Source organism: Pleurodeles waltl, chromosome 8, assembly GCF_031143425.1.
Source record: "Pleurodeles waltl isolate 20211129_DDA chromosome 8, aPleWal1.hap1.20221129, whole genome shotgun sequence".
NCBI classification, from domain to species: domain Eukaryota; kingdom Metazoa; phylum Chordata; class Amphibia; order Caudata; family Salamandridae; genus Pleurodeles; species Pleurodeles waltl.
This window is the reverse complement of record NC_090447.1, coordinates 506,219,842-506,239,473: the sequence shown is the minus strand read 5'-3', so window position 1 is coordinate 506,239,473 and position 19,632 is coordinate 506,219,842. Positions and strand designations below refer to the sequence as shown.

The 19,632-nt window shown below is 43.0% G+C and overlaps 1 protein-coding gene across 1 annotated transcript in view; it reads left to right on the top strand.

Annotated features, from left to right (window-relative positions):
• The first annotated feature begins 1,611 nt into the window (after positions 1-1,611).
• The window catches only part of LOC138249118 (otospiralin-like), a 55,663-nt gene continuing 37,642 nt past the window's right edge, over positions 1,612-19,632 (top strand). The window contains exon 1 of the mRNA XM_069203141.1: positions 1,612-1,868. Coding sequence (XP_069059242.1) covers positions 1,808-1,868 — 61 coding nt within the window. The 5' untranslated portion in view covers positions 1,612-1,807. The remainder of the gene's footprint in view (positions 1,869-19,632) is intronic.

The following is a 19,632-nucleotide window of genomic DNA, read 5'->3' as shown; positions in this document are numbered from 1 at the left end:
TCCAAAAAGTGACTACGTGTGAACAGAGAAATAAGAAGACCGACCAAGGTACCAAAAGTATCTGGACAGTGAGAGGACTACTGTGGGCATGATATTCAATATTCTCTAACTCAGAGCTTTTCCTGCTAAAACCAATGGCTTAACCAGGACTGTGTCCTATGGCTATCTAACTTTTGGAAGCCCATTTCAGCTAGAGCCTGCTGCCATGCCCTGCTTAGTATTCTTCACTTTCATTTTTGAGAAGTAAAACTGCCTACTGGGTCAAACCTGGCTTACTACTGACTCAAAGGTTTTTCTCACCTGCTGCAAGGGTGCTGCTCACTCAATACGCCTGGCAGCTTCTCTTCTTTGCTGCCCAGATATTGTTCACCATGAGTTCACCCAGTGGTCCTTATCTCCTGCAAGTGGGCCACTGCTGCTGTACCACTACCAGCTGTACACAACCAGTGGCAAAGCCAAATGGGTGTGACTTGTAAATCAGAATGTGAGCCAGGAGATGCACATGCTTGTTTGGATCAGCGAACAAAAGTAGGTCACAACTTCCGGCCGGTCAGTCATGGTGTAGAGCCAGGAGAGCATACAATTGTATTATTTCCAGTGCTTTACTGTACTTACAGTCCTTTTGTCTGTGACTGTGGCAAAACATTACAGTTTTTGTTCAGAGCTAATTACGTTTTTTTTAAAACAAGTGCAGGAAGTTAAGGATTTGCTCATGGGCCGACTACCACTGCTGCCCAGAGTTGGCGTTGCTGCCTAGTCTTGTTTCTACCTCATGCCTCTTTCTTCAGATACTCTCTATTTTCTGTCTCTTTATCATACTGCTGCAGGTTAATTTCCATCCCTGTTCTCTTACTCTTGTCAGTTTATCTATTTTTCTTCTTCTCCCACCGCTTTCTGCCTTTTTCTCGGTTTCTCTTGGTCAGTATCCAATGGTGAAAATTAGGCCCTGATCTGCAAACATATAAACCAATGCATACCACCTGCAACCACGAACACCAATTAAGCACTGAATTTGTCTCTCTAAATCAAGGGTGGCAAATATAGGTCCAAGAGGGCCTGGTCCAGGGCAATTTTTCAGAATAGCCATTATATTAATGAATGCAATATAGATTCATTTCAAGTAAATTTATCTTACTGCATCATTCCGAGTTTGAGCCCTGTAATGTGGTATAAAGTGGCAATAGCACGTTTTGCTCCAGTCTCAGGTGTGCAAACTCAGAATGTGTACAGTTCGTTTGCACGATTTTCCTGACGTTTTATCTGGCGAAAATTACAGCTCTGGGGCAAATTTCGATTTATGCTGAATAAGGGTTTGCATCAGTCCTGGGATGAGGCCCTGGGAAGACGATTATTGATCAAGAAATTCCCTTACCGTTCTGCAATTACACACTGTTCATAAAATTAAGACATATAAAACACTATCAACAACAGGAGATGACTAAAACATTTTTTTTTCCCCCTACAATTCTTTGTTGGATCACAGGAATCTGTGCTGCTGCATTTTTGCCACGGTTGGGTTATATCTCACTTCCTGTCCACATGTCTCACGACTCCGCACAGTGTAAACACAGCAGGCCCCCTCTACTACTATTTATCACCTCTTCAATCCTGAGAGGCAAGCAGGCCACCCGGGATACTGACAGAGAAGCCCGACAGCTTTTATGGCCGTGCATACAATATGGGAAAGAGAGTCCCCCTTGTTCCTGGTCGGTTGTTAAATTACTCTATGGTATAAAGGTGCCCGAGAAGTGAAACATCCCATACGCCAAGCTGCAGAGACGGTTTGGAAGAGGACCCTGGAGTCATCATGAGTCGGCTTCAAGTCCTGCTGCTCTCGTGCTTGTGGGTGGTTTGCCTGACTTACTTCGGTTCGTATTTTCTTTAAACTACATTTTAAAATGCATGCCTTCAGGATCCCTGGGGTTTCAGAAGATTAGTTGCCACTACATACTTCCCTGTGGCCTTCTGTTGTGTCACTCGAAATCCATGTGACAAATTAGAGCCAGTAACCCGCGGTTGGTCCCGGAATTCAACAAATACCAAACTTTCCCTTAATTTTCGGCAAATTGGTGACTAGGGTTAGCGAGCAAATTATACACCAGATAGTAAGTGACCACTTACAAGACAGGTAAATTGAAATGTTACATAGTTATGAAAAATGAATACTTGTCTAGCTAAACATGATGCTTCCACAAAAAAAAAACGAATATGTAACAGTTATCTTAATGGACGCCACGTCAAAACAGCTGTTGTTCACATTTCCCGATTGCTCTTAATAGTGCAACACAATTGTGCTTGTATCAAATGTCCCTTTGGTGAAGCAGGTTTAGTGCAGAACTCCTGTAAATTGGTATGTTAAATCACTCGTTTTTATTTTTTGCTCAGGGCACATCCATCGACGAAGTTTCCCCTTAGTACTTCACTTTACCTTCCTGACTTGTCTGCGCTGTGTGCAGTGGTTCCTTTAGAAGTTAATTGTCTCGGGGCACACAATGGGCCACAGATAAAAGTGCCAGGGCCACTTACAAAGGGTATCCACATATAAATGTTCATTATATGCGTAGATGCAGATACATCTACAAACACACATACAATGTCAGGTTTAACATTTTCAAGCAAACAGCACTGCTTTTTAGTGAAAGGTATTTGGAAAAAATAATGTGTGTGGAAAAGTGCAGTGTGTGGTTGGCGTGCTGCCTCCTGGCACATTTAACGTCTGTGATGGTGGGACCTACAACGGGGCCAGGACAAATAAAGTTGGGGCACCCAACCCATCTGGTTTCCAGCTAGAGACGCCAGTGATAGTGTGTTAATGTGCAGATGGTTGTCCGAAGGACTATACCAGGACATACATTTATTTGAAAAAAATATGGGTTATCTGATGTGCTGCTAACAGCAGAGTTCGGAGTTCAATTCTTGTCTCCAAAGCGTGACTCTGGGAGGGAAGTTCATGGTAGGGCTTGGGGGATGCAACTGCCAAACTCATGAATTATAATAAAAGATGACTTGCACGCCATCCTTTCCTTTGAAGTTCGGTATGACAGATAGGCGTGGAAAAATGAGGTGCTAGTATCATTATAGACATCATATTTTTAAATCAAGGACTCTTCAGCAGTGATTACTGTTCAATTCACTCAGATTGGTGGAAGATTGAGGGGCATATTTATACTCCGTTTGCGCCGGAATTGCGTCGTTTTTTTTGACGCAATTTCGACGCAAAACTAACTCCATATTTATACTTTGGCGTTAGACGCGTCTAGCGCCAAAGTCCATGGAGTTAGCGTCATTTTTTAGCGTGGACACCTACTTTGCGTTAATGAGATGCAAGGTAGGCGTTCCCGTCTAAAAAATCGACTCCGAGGCATGTGCGTCAGATTTATACTCCCGGGCAAAAATCACGCCCGGGAGTGGGCGGGTCAAAAAAAATGACGTACGGCCGCTTTTGCGCCGTTTTTTAGCGCCTGCAAAAGGCAGGCGTTAAGGGACCTGTGGGCTCTGAAGGAGCCCAGAGGTGCCCTCCCATGCCCCCAGGGACACCCCCTGTCACCCTTGCCCACCCCAGGAGGACACCCAAGGCTGGAGGGACCCATCCCAGGGACATTAAGGTAAGTTCAGGTAAGTATTTTTTTTATTTTTTTTTGTGGCATAGGGGGGCCTGATTTGTGCCCCCCTACATGCCACTATGCCCAATGACCATGCCCAGGGGACAGACAGAAGTCCCCTGGGCATGGCCATTGGGCAAGGGGGCATAACTCCTGTCTTTGCTAAGACAGGAGTCATTTGTATGGGGGTTGGGAGTGAAAAATAATGGCGCAAATCGGGTTGAGGCGCAAAAATTGCCTCAACCTGACTTGCCCCATTTCTTGACGCCCAAGCTCCATTTTCCCCCACGCCGGCGCTGCCTGGTGTACGTCGTTTTTTTTAACGCACACCAGACGGCGCCGGCGGCTAACGCCGGCTAACGTCATTCAATAAATACAGCGCCCGCATGGCGCTTCAGAATGGCGTTAGCCGGCGCTAATTTTTTTGACGCAAAACTGCATTAGCACAGTTTTGCGTCAAAAAGTATAAATATGGGCCTGAGTGCTTCTGCAAAAAATGTGAGACTCCAAGGGGCATATTTATACTCCGTTTGCGCCGGAATTGCGTCGTGTTTTTTTGACGCAATTTCGACGCAAAACTAACTCCATATTTATACTTTGGCGTTAGACGCGTCTAGCGCCAAAGTCCATGGAGTTTGCGTCATTTTTTAGCGTGGACACCTACTTTGCGTTAATGAGATGCAAGGTAGGCGTTCACGTCTAAAAAATCGACTCCGAGGCATGAGCGTCGGATTTATACTCCCGGGCAAAATTCGCGCCCGGGAGTGGGCGGGTCAAAAAAAATGACGTACGGCCGATTTTGCGCCGTTTTTTAGCGCCTGCAAAAGGCAGGCGTTAAGGGACCAGTGGGCTCTGAAGGAGCCCAGAGGTGCCCTCCCATGCCCCCAGGGACACCCCCTGTCACCCTTGCCCATCCCAGGAGGACACCCAAGGCTGGAGGGACCCATCCCAGGGACATTAAGGTAAGTTCAGGTAAGTATTTTTTTTATTTTTTTTTGTGGCATAGGGGGGCCTGATTTGTGCCCCTCTACATGCCACTATGCCCAATGACCATGCCCAGGGGACAGACAGAAGTCCCCTGGGCATGGCCATTGGGCAAGGGGGCATAACTCCTGTCTTTGCTAAGACAGGAGTCATTTCTATGGGGGTTGGGAGTGAAAAAAAAATGGCGCAAATCGGGTTGAGGCGCAAAAATTGCCTCAACCTGACTTGCCCCATTTCTTGACGCCCAAGCTCCATTTTCCCCCACGCCGGCGCTGCCTGGTGTACGTCGTTTTTTTTAACGCACACCAGACGGCGCCGGCGGCTAACGCCGGCTAACGTCATTCAATAAATACAGCGCCCGCATGGCGCTTCAGAATGGCGTTAGCCGGCGCTAATTTTTTTGACGCAAAACTGCATTAGCACAGTTTTGCGTCAAAAAGTATAAATATGGGCCTGAGTGCTTCTGCAAAAAATGTGAGACTCCAAGGGGCATATTTATACTCCGTTTGCGCCGGAATTGCGTCGTGTTTTTTTGACGCAATTTCGACGCAAAACTAACTCCATATTTATACTTTGGCGTTAGACGCGTCTAGCGCCAAAGTCCATGGAGTTTGCGTCATTTTTTAGCGTGGACACCTACTTTGCGTTAATGAGATGCAAGGTAGGCGTTCACGTCTAAAAAATCGACTCCGAGGCATGAGCGTCGGATTTATACTCCCGGGCAAAATTCGCGCCCGGGAGTGGGCGGGTCAAAAAAAATGACGCACGGCCGCTTTTGCGCCGTTTTTTAGCGCCTGCAAAAGGCAGGCGTTAAGGGACCTGTGGGCTCTGAAGGAGCCCAGCGGTGCCCTCCCATGCCCCCAGGGACACCCCCTGTCACCCTTGCCCACCCCAGGAGGACACCCAAGGCTGGAGGGACCCATCCCAGGGACATTAAGGTAAGTTCAGGTAAGTGTTTTTTTTTTTTTTTTGTGGCATAGGGGGCGCTGATTTGTGCCCCCCTACATGCCACTATGCCCAATGACCATGCCCAGGGGACATAAGTCCCCTGGGCATGGCCATTGGGCAAGGGGGCATGACTCCTGTCTTTGCTAAGACAGGAGTCATTTGTATGGGGGTTGGGAGTGAAAAATAATGGCTCAAATCGGGTTGAGGCGAAAAAATTGCCTCAACCTGATTTCCCCATTTCTTGATGCCCAAGCTCCATTTTCCCCTACGCCGGCACTGCCTGGTGTACGTCGTTTTTTTTAACGCACACCAGACGGCGACGGCGGCTAACGCCGGCTAACGTCATTCAATAAATACGGCGCCCGCATGGCGCTTCAGAATGGCGTTAGCCGGCGCTAATTTTTTTGACGCAAAACTGCGTTAGCGCAGTTTTGCATCAAAAAGTATAAATATGGGCCCAAGTTTCATAATTCTTCACTTCACACCCATCTGCTACTGATTTGCTGCCCTGTTTTGGAAATGGCTCTCAGCTGATGGCAAATGGGTCCTCACATAGAGTGTGACATGGATATTTCACATAACGAGCTGATGTTATGAAACCTCAGAAAGCACACACCTCTCTCTTAGTGTATGAAGTGAAGCTTTGCTTCTCGGGGTTCATAGGGCACCTGGCGATTAAAAAACTAACACTAGTTCTAGCTATTTTACAAGTGAAAGTTCTTCATAGAGTGGCATGTCAATGTGTACCTGGAAAGTTGAGTGGGTGAGTGCGAGAATGAGTCAATAGTTGGATGTATCAGCAAGTGTGAGGATCGTGCGAGTGAGTGTATGGATAATTACATGGATGAGTGTAGAGATGGATGGACTTGATTTAGAGAAGTGAATTTTCTGTGTAGTGTGGTCTGGATTTTGTGTGAGGAGTCCTCTGATTGTCTTGTTTTTTTATTTTAAGGTGTGTTGTGCTCGTGATTAAGGATTCCAACTTCATCTGAAATCTGTCCGTTCAATGCCCATATTAGGTTTCCAGTCATCTGACTAATGCCAGCAAAATCTAGATTTCCCAATAAATACTAGGCCCTTTCCCCTTATTAAAGTCTACCAAGTTCTGTCTGTCACAATTTAACAAAAGGTGGAATCTTTGCAGCACATGGTAAATATTTGGTGTGATAAACATAACAACATGTGTAATTGTGATCCCTAAATATCTACACTTCCCTGAAGGTGGTGTAGTAGTTCTGCTTTATGTCTTCCTCACAAGGTGGTATAGAATATCTTTGTAATGTCTTTCAATTGATTCTCATACCTTCTCTCATGATTTTTTCTTATCTATTGAGTAGCAAATTATATTATGCTCGTGCTAACTGTAAGGGAGTGTTTTAAATATCAGCTTTATTATTTATTTTTTAGTAACACTAATCTTCCTTGTCAAACCAGGAGACAATTTCCTTAACTTTCATATTGGTCCTTTCCATTGTCATTTTCACAGACATCTTTCGTATGACAACAATTTACTCCCATAGGATTTGACGAGGGGTTGGAGTGTGCATGGGACTGTTCTTGATATTGCATAATTAAAACTTCTATGCCTCTTTGATTATTAACAATGGCATCTGAAAATGTGAGCTATAGCTCTGGTTTCTATACAGCTGTCCAGGCATCAGGCTTTGGTTACTTATATTCATTATAGCAACCATTATTCAGACAGCCTCCTGGAATGTGGATGGTTTAAAAAACCCTTTCTGAAAAGAAGAAATGTGTGAAAGCTTAAAGGATTTGGAACCGATAAAGCTCTCTTGCAGGAAACAAACTAGAAACCGAATAAGTCAGGAAAGACATAGCTGCATGGACGCATTTAGGAGTAAGTAGCTGCAAAGTCTGGCTTGATCTTTGTGACTCCTGGCACTGCCTTTGCGACCCCTGTCCTCAGAGGTGGCAAAATCAGTGCCTGGAACACTGCAGCAGCTTTATGGATATCGGTTGGGCCTCCACTCTCCTTGTTTTCTGTAATTTTTTCAACACACTAATAGTGAATAATATTAGATTATTCAGTATTAGTGTAGAAAATAGCATACAGTTAGCTTGAATTGACCTTCCCTGGCAGCTTAGGTAAGTAAAACAAGTATTGGCAAAGCTAATCGGTCTCAGCAATCCAAGAGATATCGACGCTGTGAATGAAAATGCTTTTTAGTTTTGTGTTATAGAGTTATCCACATAAAGCATCAAGCACAAGAAGTGGAGAACTTGTGGAGAGGGGGGTACACGCAGGGCAGTATTACAATTTAAGCCTGGAGACACAGAAAGCAGGTCACAAGTTGGAGGAGGACTGGTAATGCTAGTAATCATAGTCGTCATTGTAATAATAGTAATATTTCTGGCAGTAACTGTGGTATATATGGAGGGTCTATATGACAGACAAATGAATGTGTGATTATTAAGTGTACGTTTTAGATTTCAAATAATATTTCGTCCATTGCATTATAAGCACTTTGTAGGAGGTAGAATGATACACCAAAAAGCCAATAGATTGCAGATCCAGAGCCAACTCTACGAATATTTTAAATAAGTGTTATCTGTCTCACATCGTATTTAAAACACGTGGGCCCAAACTTATGGTCTGTTTGGGCTGTTATAGGGTATCTTGTTTTTTACACTAAAACATTGCAAACGTAACTCCATATTTATATTTTGAAGCTAGACCCGTCTATTAGATTATTCAGTATTAGTGTAGAAAATAGCATACAGTTAGCTTGAATTGACCTTCCCTGGCAGCTTAGGTAAGTAAAACAAGTATTGGCAAAGCTAATCGGTCTCAGCAATCCAAGAGATATCGACGCTGTCAATGACAATGCTTTTTAGTTTTGTGTTATAGAGTTATCCACATAAAGCATCAAGCACAAGAAGTGGAGAACTTGTGGAGAGGGGGTACACGCAGGGCAGTATTACAATTTAAGCCTGGAGACACAGAAAGCAGGTCACAAGTTGGAGGAGGACTGGTAATGCTAGTAATCATAGTCGTCATTGTAATAATAGTAATATTTCTGGCAGTAACTGTGGTATATATGGAGGGTCTATATGACAGACAAATGAATGTGTGATTATTAAGTGTACTTTTTAGATTTCAAATGATATTTCGTCCATTGCATTATAAGCACTTTGTAGGAGGTAGAATGATACACCAAAAAGCCAATAGATTGCAGATCCAGAGCCAACTAAACGAATATTTTAAATAATTGTTATCTGTCTCACATCGTATTTAAAACACGTGGGCCCAAACTTATGGTCTGTTTGGGCTGTTATAGGGTATCTTGTTTTTTACACTAAAACATTGCAAACGTAACTCCATATTTATATTTTGACGCTAGACCCGTATATTAGATTATTCAGTATTAGTGTAGAAAATAGCATACAGTTAGCTTGAATTGACCTTCCCTGGCAGCTTAGGTAAGTAAAACAAGTATTGGCAAAGCTAATCGGTCTCAGCAATCCAAGAGATATCGACGCTGTCAATGACAATGCTTTTTAGTTTTGTGTTATAGAGTTATCCACATAAAGCATCAAGCACAAGAAGTGGAGAACTTGTGGAGAGGGTGTACACGCAGGGCAGTATTACAATTTAAGCCTGGAGACACAGAAAGCAGGTCACAAGTTGGAGGAGGACTGGTAATGCTAGTAATCATAGTCGTCATTGTAATAGTAGTAATATTTCTGGCAGTAACTGTGGTATATATGGAGGGTCTATATGACAGACAAATGAATGTGTGATTATTAAGTGTACTTTTTAGATTTCAAATAATATTTTGTCCATTGCATTATAAGCACTTTGTAGGAGGTAGAATGATACACCAAAAAGCCAATAGATTGCAGATCCAGAGCCAACTATACGAATATTTTAAATAATTGTTATCTGTCTCACATCGTATTTAAAACACGTGGGCCCAAACTTATGGTCTGTTTGGGCTGTTATAGGGTATCTTGTTTTTTACACTAAAACATTGCAAACGTAACTCCATATTTATATTTTGACGCTAGACCCGTCTAGCGTCAAAATATTGGAGTTACAGACATTTTTTTGATGCGTGAACCCACCTTACGTCAATAAGATTCATGGTAGGCATTGCCATCAAAAATATGACGCAAAGACCTCAGCACTGTATTTATCCCCCTGTGCAAAAATGACGTACGGATGGGAGGTGTACCCAAATAATTACACTAGGCTTGCTTAATGTTATTATTTAACGCCTGGGTCAGACCAGGAGTTAAGGTACCGGTGGACCCATTTCCATGGCCAAACACCATGGAATGGGCCCACAGATGCCCACCCCAAGCCCCATTAACACCCCCACTCACATGCGAGGGACACCGAAGGATGGGGGACCCCATCCTGGGTAAGTATAGGTAAGTATTAAAAAAAAAAAAATTCTGTTCCATTTGGGGTCCCCTTACAAGGGCCCTCCTGCATGGTACTGGGTCTAATGGCCATGCCCAGGGGACGCTGGTTCCCTGGGCAAGGCCATTGGGGTGGTGTTTACTAAGACAGGAGTCATTTTTGGGTGCTATTGCGTCAAGATATGGCTCTAGGCTGGTTAACGCCATATGTATTGGCGTTAACCAGCCGAGCGTCATTTCTGGTGCCCTAACGCTATATTCCCCTACCGCCACCCCCGGCTAGTGTCTTTTCTTTTGACGCTAGATGATCCTTAGAGCCGGCTTGCGCCATTCCATAAATATGGCGTATGGCTGGTGCTCATGAAAGACGCAAGCCTGCGGTAAACTTTTTGACGCAAAACTGCACATAAATACATAGCACACGCAGACACACCCAGACTCAATCTTTTAACTCCTCCTGCAGCCAGAATAAACCTACTGTTGATATTTCACCTGGTAAAGTTCTCCAAATATGAACTCCTCTGATTTTACTCTTGGGGTAGCAAAGGGTTATGCAGATAAGCGATTTTTCTTCCGCCTATAGACTATATGTTACAACATCTTACTGGAAAATCACACCCACTGCAGCAGGGACTCCCTGCCAAATACCAACTCTGTGAAAGCTGGGAGTGCCTGCAAAATAACAGCATAAACAGCACGCTAACAGCGTGATGAAAATACAATGTAAAAATTAGTGGAGAAATTTGCATGATTTGTAATGCCAAGAGCTGTGAATATGCACTGCCTCATAAGTTAAACATCAGAACATTAACTGTATAACACATGACAGTGCTCCTAATTTAGAAGGTAAGTGTTTTGATGTTAAAAGCCAAAAATGAATGAATGTTAATATTATTGCGCGATTAATGTATCCAATTTCTGCTAGGCTATTTTTTCCTTTCCTTTCTTGATTTCCCAGTCACCTGATGCATAACAATACATTTAATCTAGATGATAGAGACATCACCCCGCAGGGAGACTGGACATAACCTCCAATGGCGGCAGCAGCAGTCAGGACTTCAGCGGGAGGGAGGGAGGCAGGGACCTGATCAGGTAGAAAGACAGATCTGATGGGAGATGCATAAGTAGTGCACAATGCATGCGCAGTACAGTGAGGTCTGGCTCGCTGAAGAAAATGAAAAAGAAAAAAAACATCGCAAACGTAGAATATGCAACATGCCACAGCAGGCAGACTGCACATGTCAATCATTGCCGTTAAAAACAAGGGAAGGACCTGGAAAACGGGGTTATGTACAAAATGGAAAGTCAACAAACATGCATACCACTGTGGAAAGAGCATGGGAAACAAGCAGGGATGAGGGAGGGGGTGGTGGGGAGGGCACAGCACCAATTTGACCCTGGTCTTTGAATGCACAGTAAATACGAGGAGATAAGAACAGGATTTATAGGTCTGTTTACAGAAGATCTTGGAGAAGCAAGTGAAAACACATGCGCTCGTGTTAGGTGCTCTTTAACAAAGAAAGAAGCAGTTCCCCAAACAGATCCTAAAATAAAAGTAGTGGAGGGATATTGTAACTGGTCCATGCTCCGGGGAGGGCTAAACACAGGAAGAGGCATGACAAATGATTGTCATGGACAAATGTGGAGAAGATTATGAGAGCAACGATGGGGCCAGCAAATGAAAAGCAGTTGGGGGGTTGTAAGCCCACCAGGTATAAAAAAGCGCTGTCTAGCCAAGACCTATAAATGATTTTAAATATGTGTTGTGTCTGTGCTTGAGGGTAAGAATTAGTTTATGTGCGTAGAGAGTCTGTGTATGTCTGAATGTGAGTGTATGTGTGTGTGCGTGAGTGAAAGTGAAGGTTAAAGGGCATGTAATGTCACTTTCAATAGCCCTGGCAATTTGCTGAATTTACATCCATACAGAGTTGGAAATCATTGAAAAACAAAGGTTCTAGTAGGTTATTGCATTAGCATTTAAAATTGGTAACACAAGAAAAAGCTGGTCCAAAATGAAAAAGTCTACTGATATTTAGAGAAATAGAAGATAAAAAGCATTTGATTATTAACATCTAATTACCCATCACGAACTCCGGATCTACTTTTATAGTTATTTATAAAGAGATTATCATATGTCAGGATATTTATATAACAGTAGGTGGAGATTTTACCCTAAACCAAGACAACATACCAGAGAGAAGTGGAACAACTGGGGTACAAGATGAAACCTGAATCTGACAAATGTTTGGCTGCTTCAACATTAAAGCTAGGGAATATTCCACTGCGCAGCCTTGCAAAAAAACTTTTTTCCTGAATTGACTATTTTCTGGTCTGCCACACTAACTCTCAAATACAGCACTACACACCTGTTTCCACTCTGCAGACAGGGATATCAGATCCTGCTCTGATTCATAAGCCCATGTCTATACTATTTGACCCAAGTATTGTCAAAAGCCAATTGATCTGGGTTGGCTGCTAGCCTTTTGTCTATTGCAATACTTGCTTTCATTTGTAATGGTAGTAAAGCAACATCTTTTGTTACTAACTGACACATTGAGCATGACAGTGCAAAGCACAACAGATGCTGGAGACCTGTTGTCCTACATTGAAAACACAGTTTAAAAAAGAATAAGCATTTGCAGTGCAATAGGTCTTGCATTTTCTTGAGTTAGAGCTATTGGCATTGTAAATCCAGAACTGAACTTTTCTTGCCACATAAATTGGTAAACCCTGTCTCATAATTTCAGCTTTTCCTGCCATGTATTGGTGGTCACTGGCAGCTACTGACATCAGAAATCACAAGCCCTTGAGGAGAGATGAGATGATGAATGCACTACCTTGAGTTGTGTAAACGTCTGAATGTAAAATCATGTTCCAACGCCATGGTTGGCTTTGAGATCAGCATTGTTGCAGCGCTTTCCGAAGCAGCACAAACCAGCTTCTGTTTATATCACGTCACAGGAAATTGGCAGAGGGCATAAAAGCCTCAGTTTCAGTAGGACACCATTCCCAGTGAAATTTATTTGCTTTATGCATTCCAAGGTGTGGCGGCAATGTTGCGTATATTTAGAACTAATTTAAAAATATTTAATTGAAAATGAAATGTGTTAATCAATGCTTAGGTAAAAGTGCAAAAAATGTCATAAACAAAAATGAAAAAAGCAGCCCAGTTTGCCAGCATTCTTCATGGCATGCAAACAATAAAAAAAGCATGTCACTCTCAATTGCTTACTTACAAGGTTTTGACGCAGGGCAGCACCGCAAGTCTCCTTGCTGTGCTGTCTTGCATCAAAAAAAGCAACACAAAAGGATGATGGACGGAATGTTGAAACTTTTCAAACCCTCACCCCCACTCACGGAGCTGGGTTTAATCCATTGTTCTTTTGCTCACCATGCCACCCCAGTTTGGACCCAGCCATATGCAAATCATTCTTAATCCTGTGCCCCTTAGGAACAGTCAAGCCCGAACTGTCAGACCACGACCTCCCTAGACTGGAAACAAGCATCCTGGGACCGGTTTCAGGGTATCACCCTTCATCAGCCAGGCTAGCTTGAATCCACTGGCACAGTGAGCAAAGGACCCACGTCTGGGCATACCCTTCCCACTTAGAGCAACTTTAGCAGCACAAAAGGATGATGGACAGAGTGTTGAAACTTTTCAAACACTCGCCCCTAGTCACAGATCTGGGTTTAATCCATTGTTCTTTTGCTCACCATGCCACCCCAGTTTGGACCCAGCCATATGCAATTCATTCTTGACCTTGTTCCCCTTTGGAACAGTCCAGCCCGAATTGCCAGACCAGGTCCTCCCTGGACCGGAAACATGCATCCTGGGACCGGTTTCAATGTATCACCCTTCATCAGCCAGGCTAGCTTGAATCCAGTGGCACAGTGAGCAAGGGACCCACATCTGGGAATACCCTTCCCACTTACAGCAACTTTGGCAACACAAAAGGATGATGGACGGAGTGTTGAATCTTTTCAAACACTCACCCCCAGTAACAGATCTGAGTTTCATCCATCGTTCAGGAAGGTCAAGAATGCACCAAACCTACAAGATACAGGGCACTCCTGTCCTTTTCCCCTTGGCTGTTACACTATGGGCTGCCATGCGCCAACACAGGCACCCTTGCACCATGGTACAAGGGTGTCTGCGTTGCAAGAGTGATTGTTTTTGTGCAGGAAGGGGCACCTTTTGATGCATTCCCAGCTTTACAAAATCCCATAAATCTGGGAATGTGTCAGATGCCATGGGTGTTTCGTGGGAACACACATTGTAATGTCCATGGCATGACTCCCTGTCACAAGGTGAGTTAATGCAGCGACTTGTGCTGCGTTGACTAAGTCCATATTTACAAGGCCATGAAAAGCCATGCAGGGTGGCTTTACGTGGCCTTGTAAATATGGATCTGCAGTGACCGTCACTGGCCCGTCACTAAAAGTGACGTTCCGGCAGCGCAAAGGGGCTTGTAAATATGCGCCTCTGAGTCTAAAACTGGTGCAGCCACATGCCAGCAGAGTGTCAAGCCTCCTTGTGATGGGCCTTCGTTTTAAAAATCAACATTGAACTTACATTCTAGTTGTGCATTCTAGAGCAAGGCTTATCATCCTGTTTGAAGGCAATGAAAGTTAAACAAAAAAAAAACATATTTTTGAAAAATAAAAAAGCAGGACAGGTAGCCTTGCTTTCAATAGACTGCCATTTTGAAGACTACCATTCAATTTGTTGTAGTTACGCATTCCAAAGTACTGTTGGTCAATTTGCCCCTTTGTAGCTAGAAAGTAAAAAATAGACACCTGTGAAGTGAAAGAGATCCATATTTTCAAAAGCAAAAAGAATGTGCTGTCACCCTGCAGTTTACACACATTCATGAGGAAAAATTGGTGCAAGCCAGTTCTTACATCGATATTGACTAGTTTTCAAGTGGATGTGAACATATACAAGGGAAGAATGCCATCACTCAGAGTCACTAAGAGTGAAATAAACCAATAGCTGGGCTAACCCATTGCTCCATGTTTTAGTAGCTGGGATAAAAATATAATTGACACAACAGTAGAGATTTGATTTGATTTTTAGTTTTATAGAGCACTCAGCTACCCATTTAGGGTTTCCCGGCACAAAGCAAAGAAGATAGTGGCAAAACAACCCCATGGCTAAAAGGGCCATGACTTCAAGTTCTTACAGAAGACCAAAAGAGTTCCACAGTTTGGGGGCGAGAACGGAGAAGGACCGGCTTCCCATACAAGTTCAGTGAAATCTGGGAACTGTGCACAAGGCCATATGCTGGGATCTCAGAGAGTGCGCTGGAAGACAAGGCTGCAAAAGCTTCTGAATATAGAACGGGTGAACTTGCACTCTGGCCTTAAAGACATAGCACAGTGCCCTGTACTGTAAAATGTTTTGGAATTGTGAGCCAATGAAGCTCTCGTAGGAGCGGGGGAGTTGGGGCGGAACATAGGGAGACAAAAGAGAAGAGAAGCTGCCGCATTCTGAACCATCTGAAGACGAATGAAAGTATGATCAATGACCAAATAAAGAACATTGCTATAGTCCAGCCATGACAAAATTAATGCCTGGACCACCGTTTTCTGTTTAGAGAAAGGCAAAATCCAAATGATCTTCTTCAACTATTATAGTATGGTAAAGCTGGACGATGGCACCTTGACCGGCTGAGAGTTCATTGAGAGATTTTCATCAAGAACAACGCCCAGGTTTTTCACCTTGGGAGATGGAGTGAAAAGAGGCCCCAGAGAAGAGGGCCATTGTTGTGGGTCCCAAAACTGATGATTTTTGCCCACAATCAACACCTCCACCTTGTCCCCAATCAGCTTCAGCGAGTTGTTCCTCATCCAGAGTTTAATAGACTTCAAGCCCAAGTTATGATTGGAGGAACCCTGGGCCTGCGCCGATGATAAAGAAAAGATGATTGGGTATCATCAACACATGAAAAGAGAGTCAGACCACAATTTTCCACAACTTCAGCAAGTAGCTGAACATAGATGTTGAACAGTAGTGGGATAAGCATAGGTCCTTGGGGGATGCCAGATGTTAGACACCGCTTGCCAGATGCTACGTTGTTTGAAAAAACCTGAAAAGATTGATTGTAAAGGAATGAAGTGAGCCACACCAAGGCGAAATCTGCAAGCCCCAGAGATGCCAGTCTCCCAATCAGGACAGCATGTGACACACTATCGAATGCTGCAATCAAAACAAGAAGAATGAGGGCAGCAGGCTGTCCTCATCCAGGAGCTTCCTAAGATGGTCAGTTACTCCAAGGAGGGCAGATTCAGTACTGTGTCCACCCTGAAACCAGATTTTGATGGGTGAAGTATATTTTGATTTTCTACATACAATGTCAATGAGCAGTAGATGAAGTGGTTTGGCCGAAATACCCAATGTCATAGATATCATTGGTAGTAAAATCAAACAGTCTTGGCTAATACCAGACCTAAAAATTATGAATGTAAGCCATTGGAAGGGAAGGCTGAAAGTAGGAGTCGCCATGTCAGAGCACCAACATAAAGCACTATAAGGACCATAAAGTCCCCTTGTACAAAAGTGTCTGAAATAATTACAATATGCCAATTTACAATTGAAAAACTCCTACTTTCAGCATTTAAATAATAACACAGAGTCTATTGAGAGAAAAATATATGGTAAGAACCTGGAAACAGTTAATGGATAAAATCAGAATGCCTAGTGGGACAAACAGCACTTCTTGAAATATACTGAGATGTTAATTAACAAATGCTTTTGACATGAACATGGTTTGGTTCCTAAAAGCCTTGTACTAAGCTGTGTAACACAAAGAAAATTTTTGAAAAATGCACACAATGCTTAATTGACCCACATAAACTCTGCAGCCAGGACAAACAGATCTCAATGTGCGAAACAATGAGCAGCCACAAGTACAACCTGCCAGACAACACTAGCTGCAGTTATCTTAACAACTTTATAAAACCATGTTCTTAACTTTTATTTACATAATTTCTGAAGCCAAATGACAGTAGAACCATGAACAATTTAGGATCCAATATATCATTCTGAAATATTGTGGTACGAGACTACAACACGTGCCTATATTTTCCCACCGCCCAAATGCAGAAATCAATCCCAGCTTAGCTGCCATGTTTTAAGAATACTTATGTGTTACATTTCCATTGTTTCATTGGCTTTATGTTGATATAATAGATGAGGTATCCCTTGCTATACAGTATAGGAAATTGCAAGCCACTGAGGAGTCCCATTACCATGTATAGGAGCAAGACTGAAGGCTGAATCCCTTCATAAGGTTATGGAACTCTGAGGGGACTTGCAATATCCTTATCATGTACACCAGGAAGTACCTTTTAATACATGGTCACACCACCACCTTTCCCACAAACCACTTAAAACATTGCTGCGTTGCTCTTTCCTATAAAAGAGCGAGCATGTTTGCAAACATGAGGAATAAAAACAAAACCTCTAGTGCAAAATTGAACACATCAAAATCCTATTACACATTTGCAGCAAACAGATATAAAAAGTTCAATAAAAGTCATTTAAAAAAGGCTGCAGTAGCTCGGAATGTGTAGAAACATGCAAAAAGATTCTAGCTTTTCTCTATCTAAGGAGTGCAAAAAATAAACATGTCCTTTCTGCTTGTCATTGTTAGATATTAACCTCTTCGCTGCCAGGCCTTTTCCCCTCAGGTGTCAGGTCTTTTTTTGGCTCTTTGACGCAGTTTGTGCTTAGACCCTCATAACTCTTTGTCCACATAAGCTACCCATGCCAAATTTCCGTCCTTTTTTTCCAGCATCCTAGGGATTCTAGAGGTACCCAGAGTTTGTGGTTTCCCCTGGAGGAGAACAAGAAATTAGCCAAAATACAGCAAAAATTTCCTTTTTTTTAAAAAAAAAAAGGGAAAAAAGGGCTGCAGAAGAAGGCTTCTGTTTTTTTCCTTGACAATGGCACCAACAAAGGGTTTATGGTGAAACAATCACAATCTTCTCAGCTTTCAGGAACAGGCAGACTTGAATCAGAAAACCATATTTTCAACACAATTGTTCATTCAACTGGGACATACCCCATTTTTACTATTTTTGTGCTTTTAGTCTACTTCCAGTTAATGACAGAAATGGGTGTGAAAGCAATGCCGGATCCCCGAAAGCTAAACATTTTTAAAAGGTAGACCAAATTCTGAATTCAGAAAGGGGTCATTTGTATAGATCCTACAAGGTTTTCCTACAGAAAATAACAGTTGATATAAAAAAATATTGAAATTGAGGTGAAAAAAACTGCAATTTTTCTCCACATTTTACTCTGTAACTTTTTCCTGTGATGTCAGATTTTTGAAAGCAATATACTGTTACGTCTGCTTGACTCTTCTGGTTGCGGGGATACATAGGGCTTGTGGGTTCATTAAGAACCCTGGGTACCCAGAGCCAGCAAATGAGCTGCACCTTGCAATGGGTTTTCATTGTATACCGGGTATACAGCAATTTATTTGGTGAAATATAAAGACTTTTATGCAACCTTTGTATTTCCAAAATGGGCACAAGATAAGGTGTTGAGAAGCAGTGGTTATGTCTGAATTCTGGGGTGCCCATACTAGCATATGAATTACAGGGCATTTCTCAAATAGACATCTTTTTTACACACTGCCTTACATGAAAAATGTAGAGAAAGACAGGTGGCAATGAAACTTGTTCTGCTATTCTGTGTTCCTCCAAGTCTCCCGGTAAAAATGGTACCTCACTTGTGTGGGTAGGCCTAATGCCCTCTACAGCAAACACAACATGGACACATCACATTTTTACATTGAAATCTGACTTGTTTTTTGCAAAGTGCCTAGCTGTGGATTTTGGCCTCTCCTCAACCGACACCTAGGGAAACCTACCAAACCTGTGCATTTTTAAAAACCAGACACCTAAGGGAATCCGGTATGGGGTGACTTGAGGGGCTCTCACCAGGTTCTGTTACCCAGAATCCTTTGCAACACTCACAATTTGGCCAGAAAAACACTTTTTCCTCTAATTTCGGTGCCAGAAAGTTCTGGAATCTGAGAAGAACCACAAATTTCCTTCCACCCAGCGTTCCCCCAAGTCTCCCTATAAAAATGGTACCTCACTTGTGTGAGAAGACCTAGTGCCTACAACAGGAAATGGCCCAACACACAATGTGGACACATCACATTTTCACAAAGAAAACAGCTGTTTTTAGCAAAGTGCCTAGCTGTGGATTTTGGCCTCTAGCTCAGCCGGCACCTAGGGAAACCTACCAAACCTGTGCATTTGTGAAAACTAGGCACCTAGGGGAATCCAGGATGGGGTGACTTGTGGGACTCTCACCAGGTTCTGTTACCCAGATTCCTTTGCAAACCTCAAAATGTGGCCAAAAAAACACTTTTTCCTCACATTTCAGTGACAGAAAGTTCTGGAATCTGAGAGGAGCCACACATTTCCTTCCACCCAGCGTTCCCCCAAGTCTCCCTATAAAAATGGTACCTCACTTGTGTGGGTAGACCTAATACCCGCAACAGGAAATGGCCCAACACACAACATGGACACATCACATTTTCACAAAGAAAACAGCTGTTTTTTGCAAAGTGCCCAGCTGTGGATTTTGGCCTCTAGCTCAGCCGGCACCTAGGGAAACCTACCAAACCTCTATATTTTTGAAAACTAGGCACCTAGGGGACTCCAGGATGTGGTGACTTGTGGGGCTCTCACC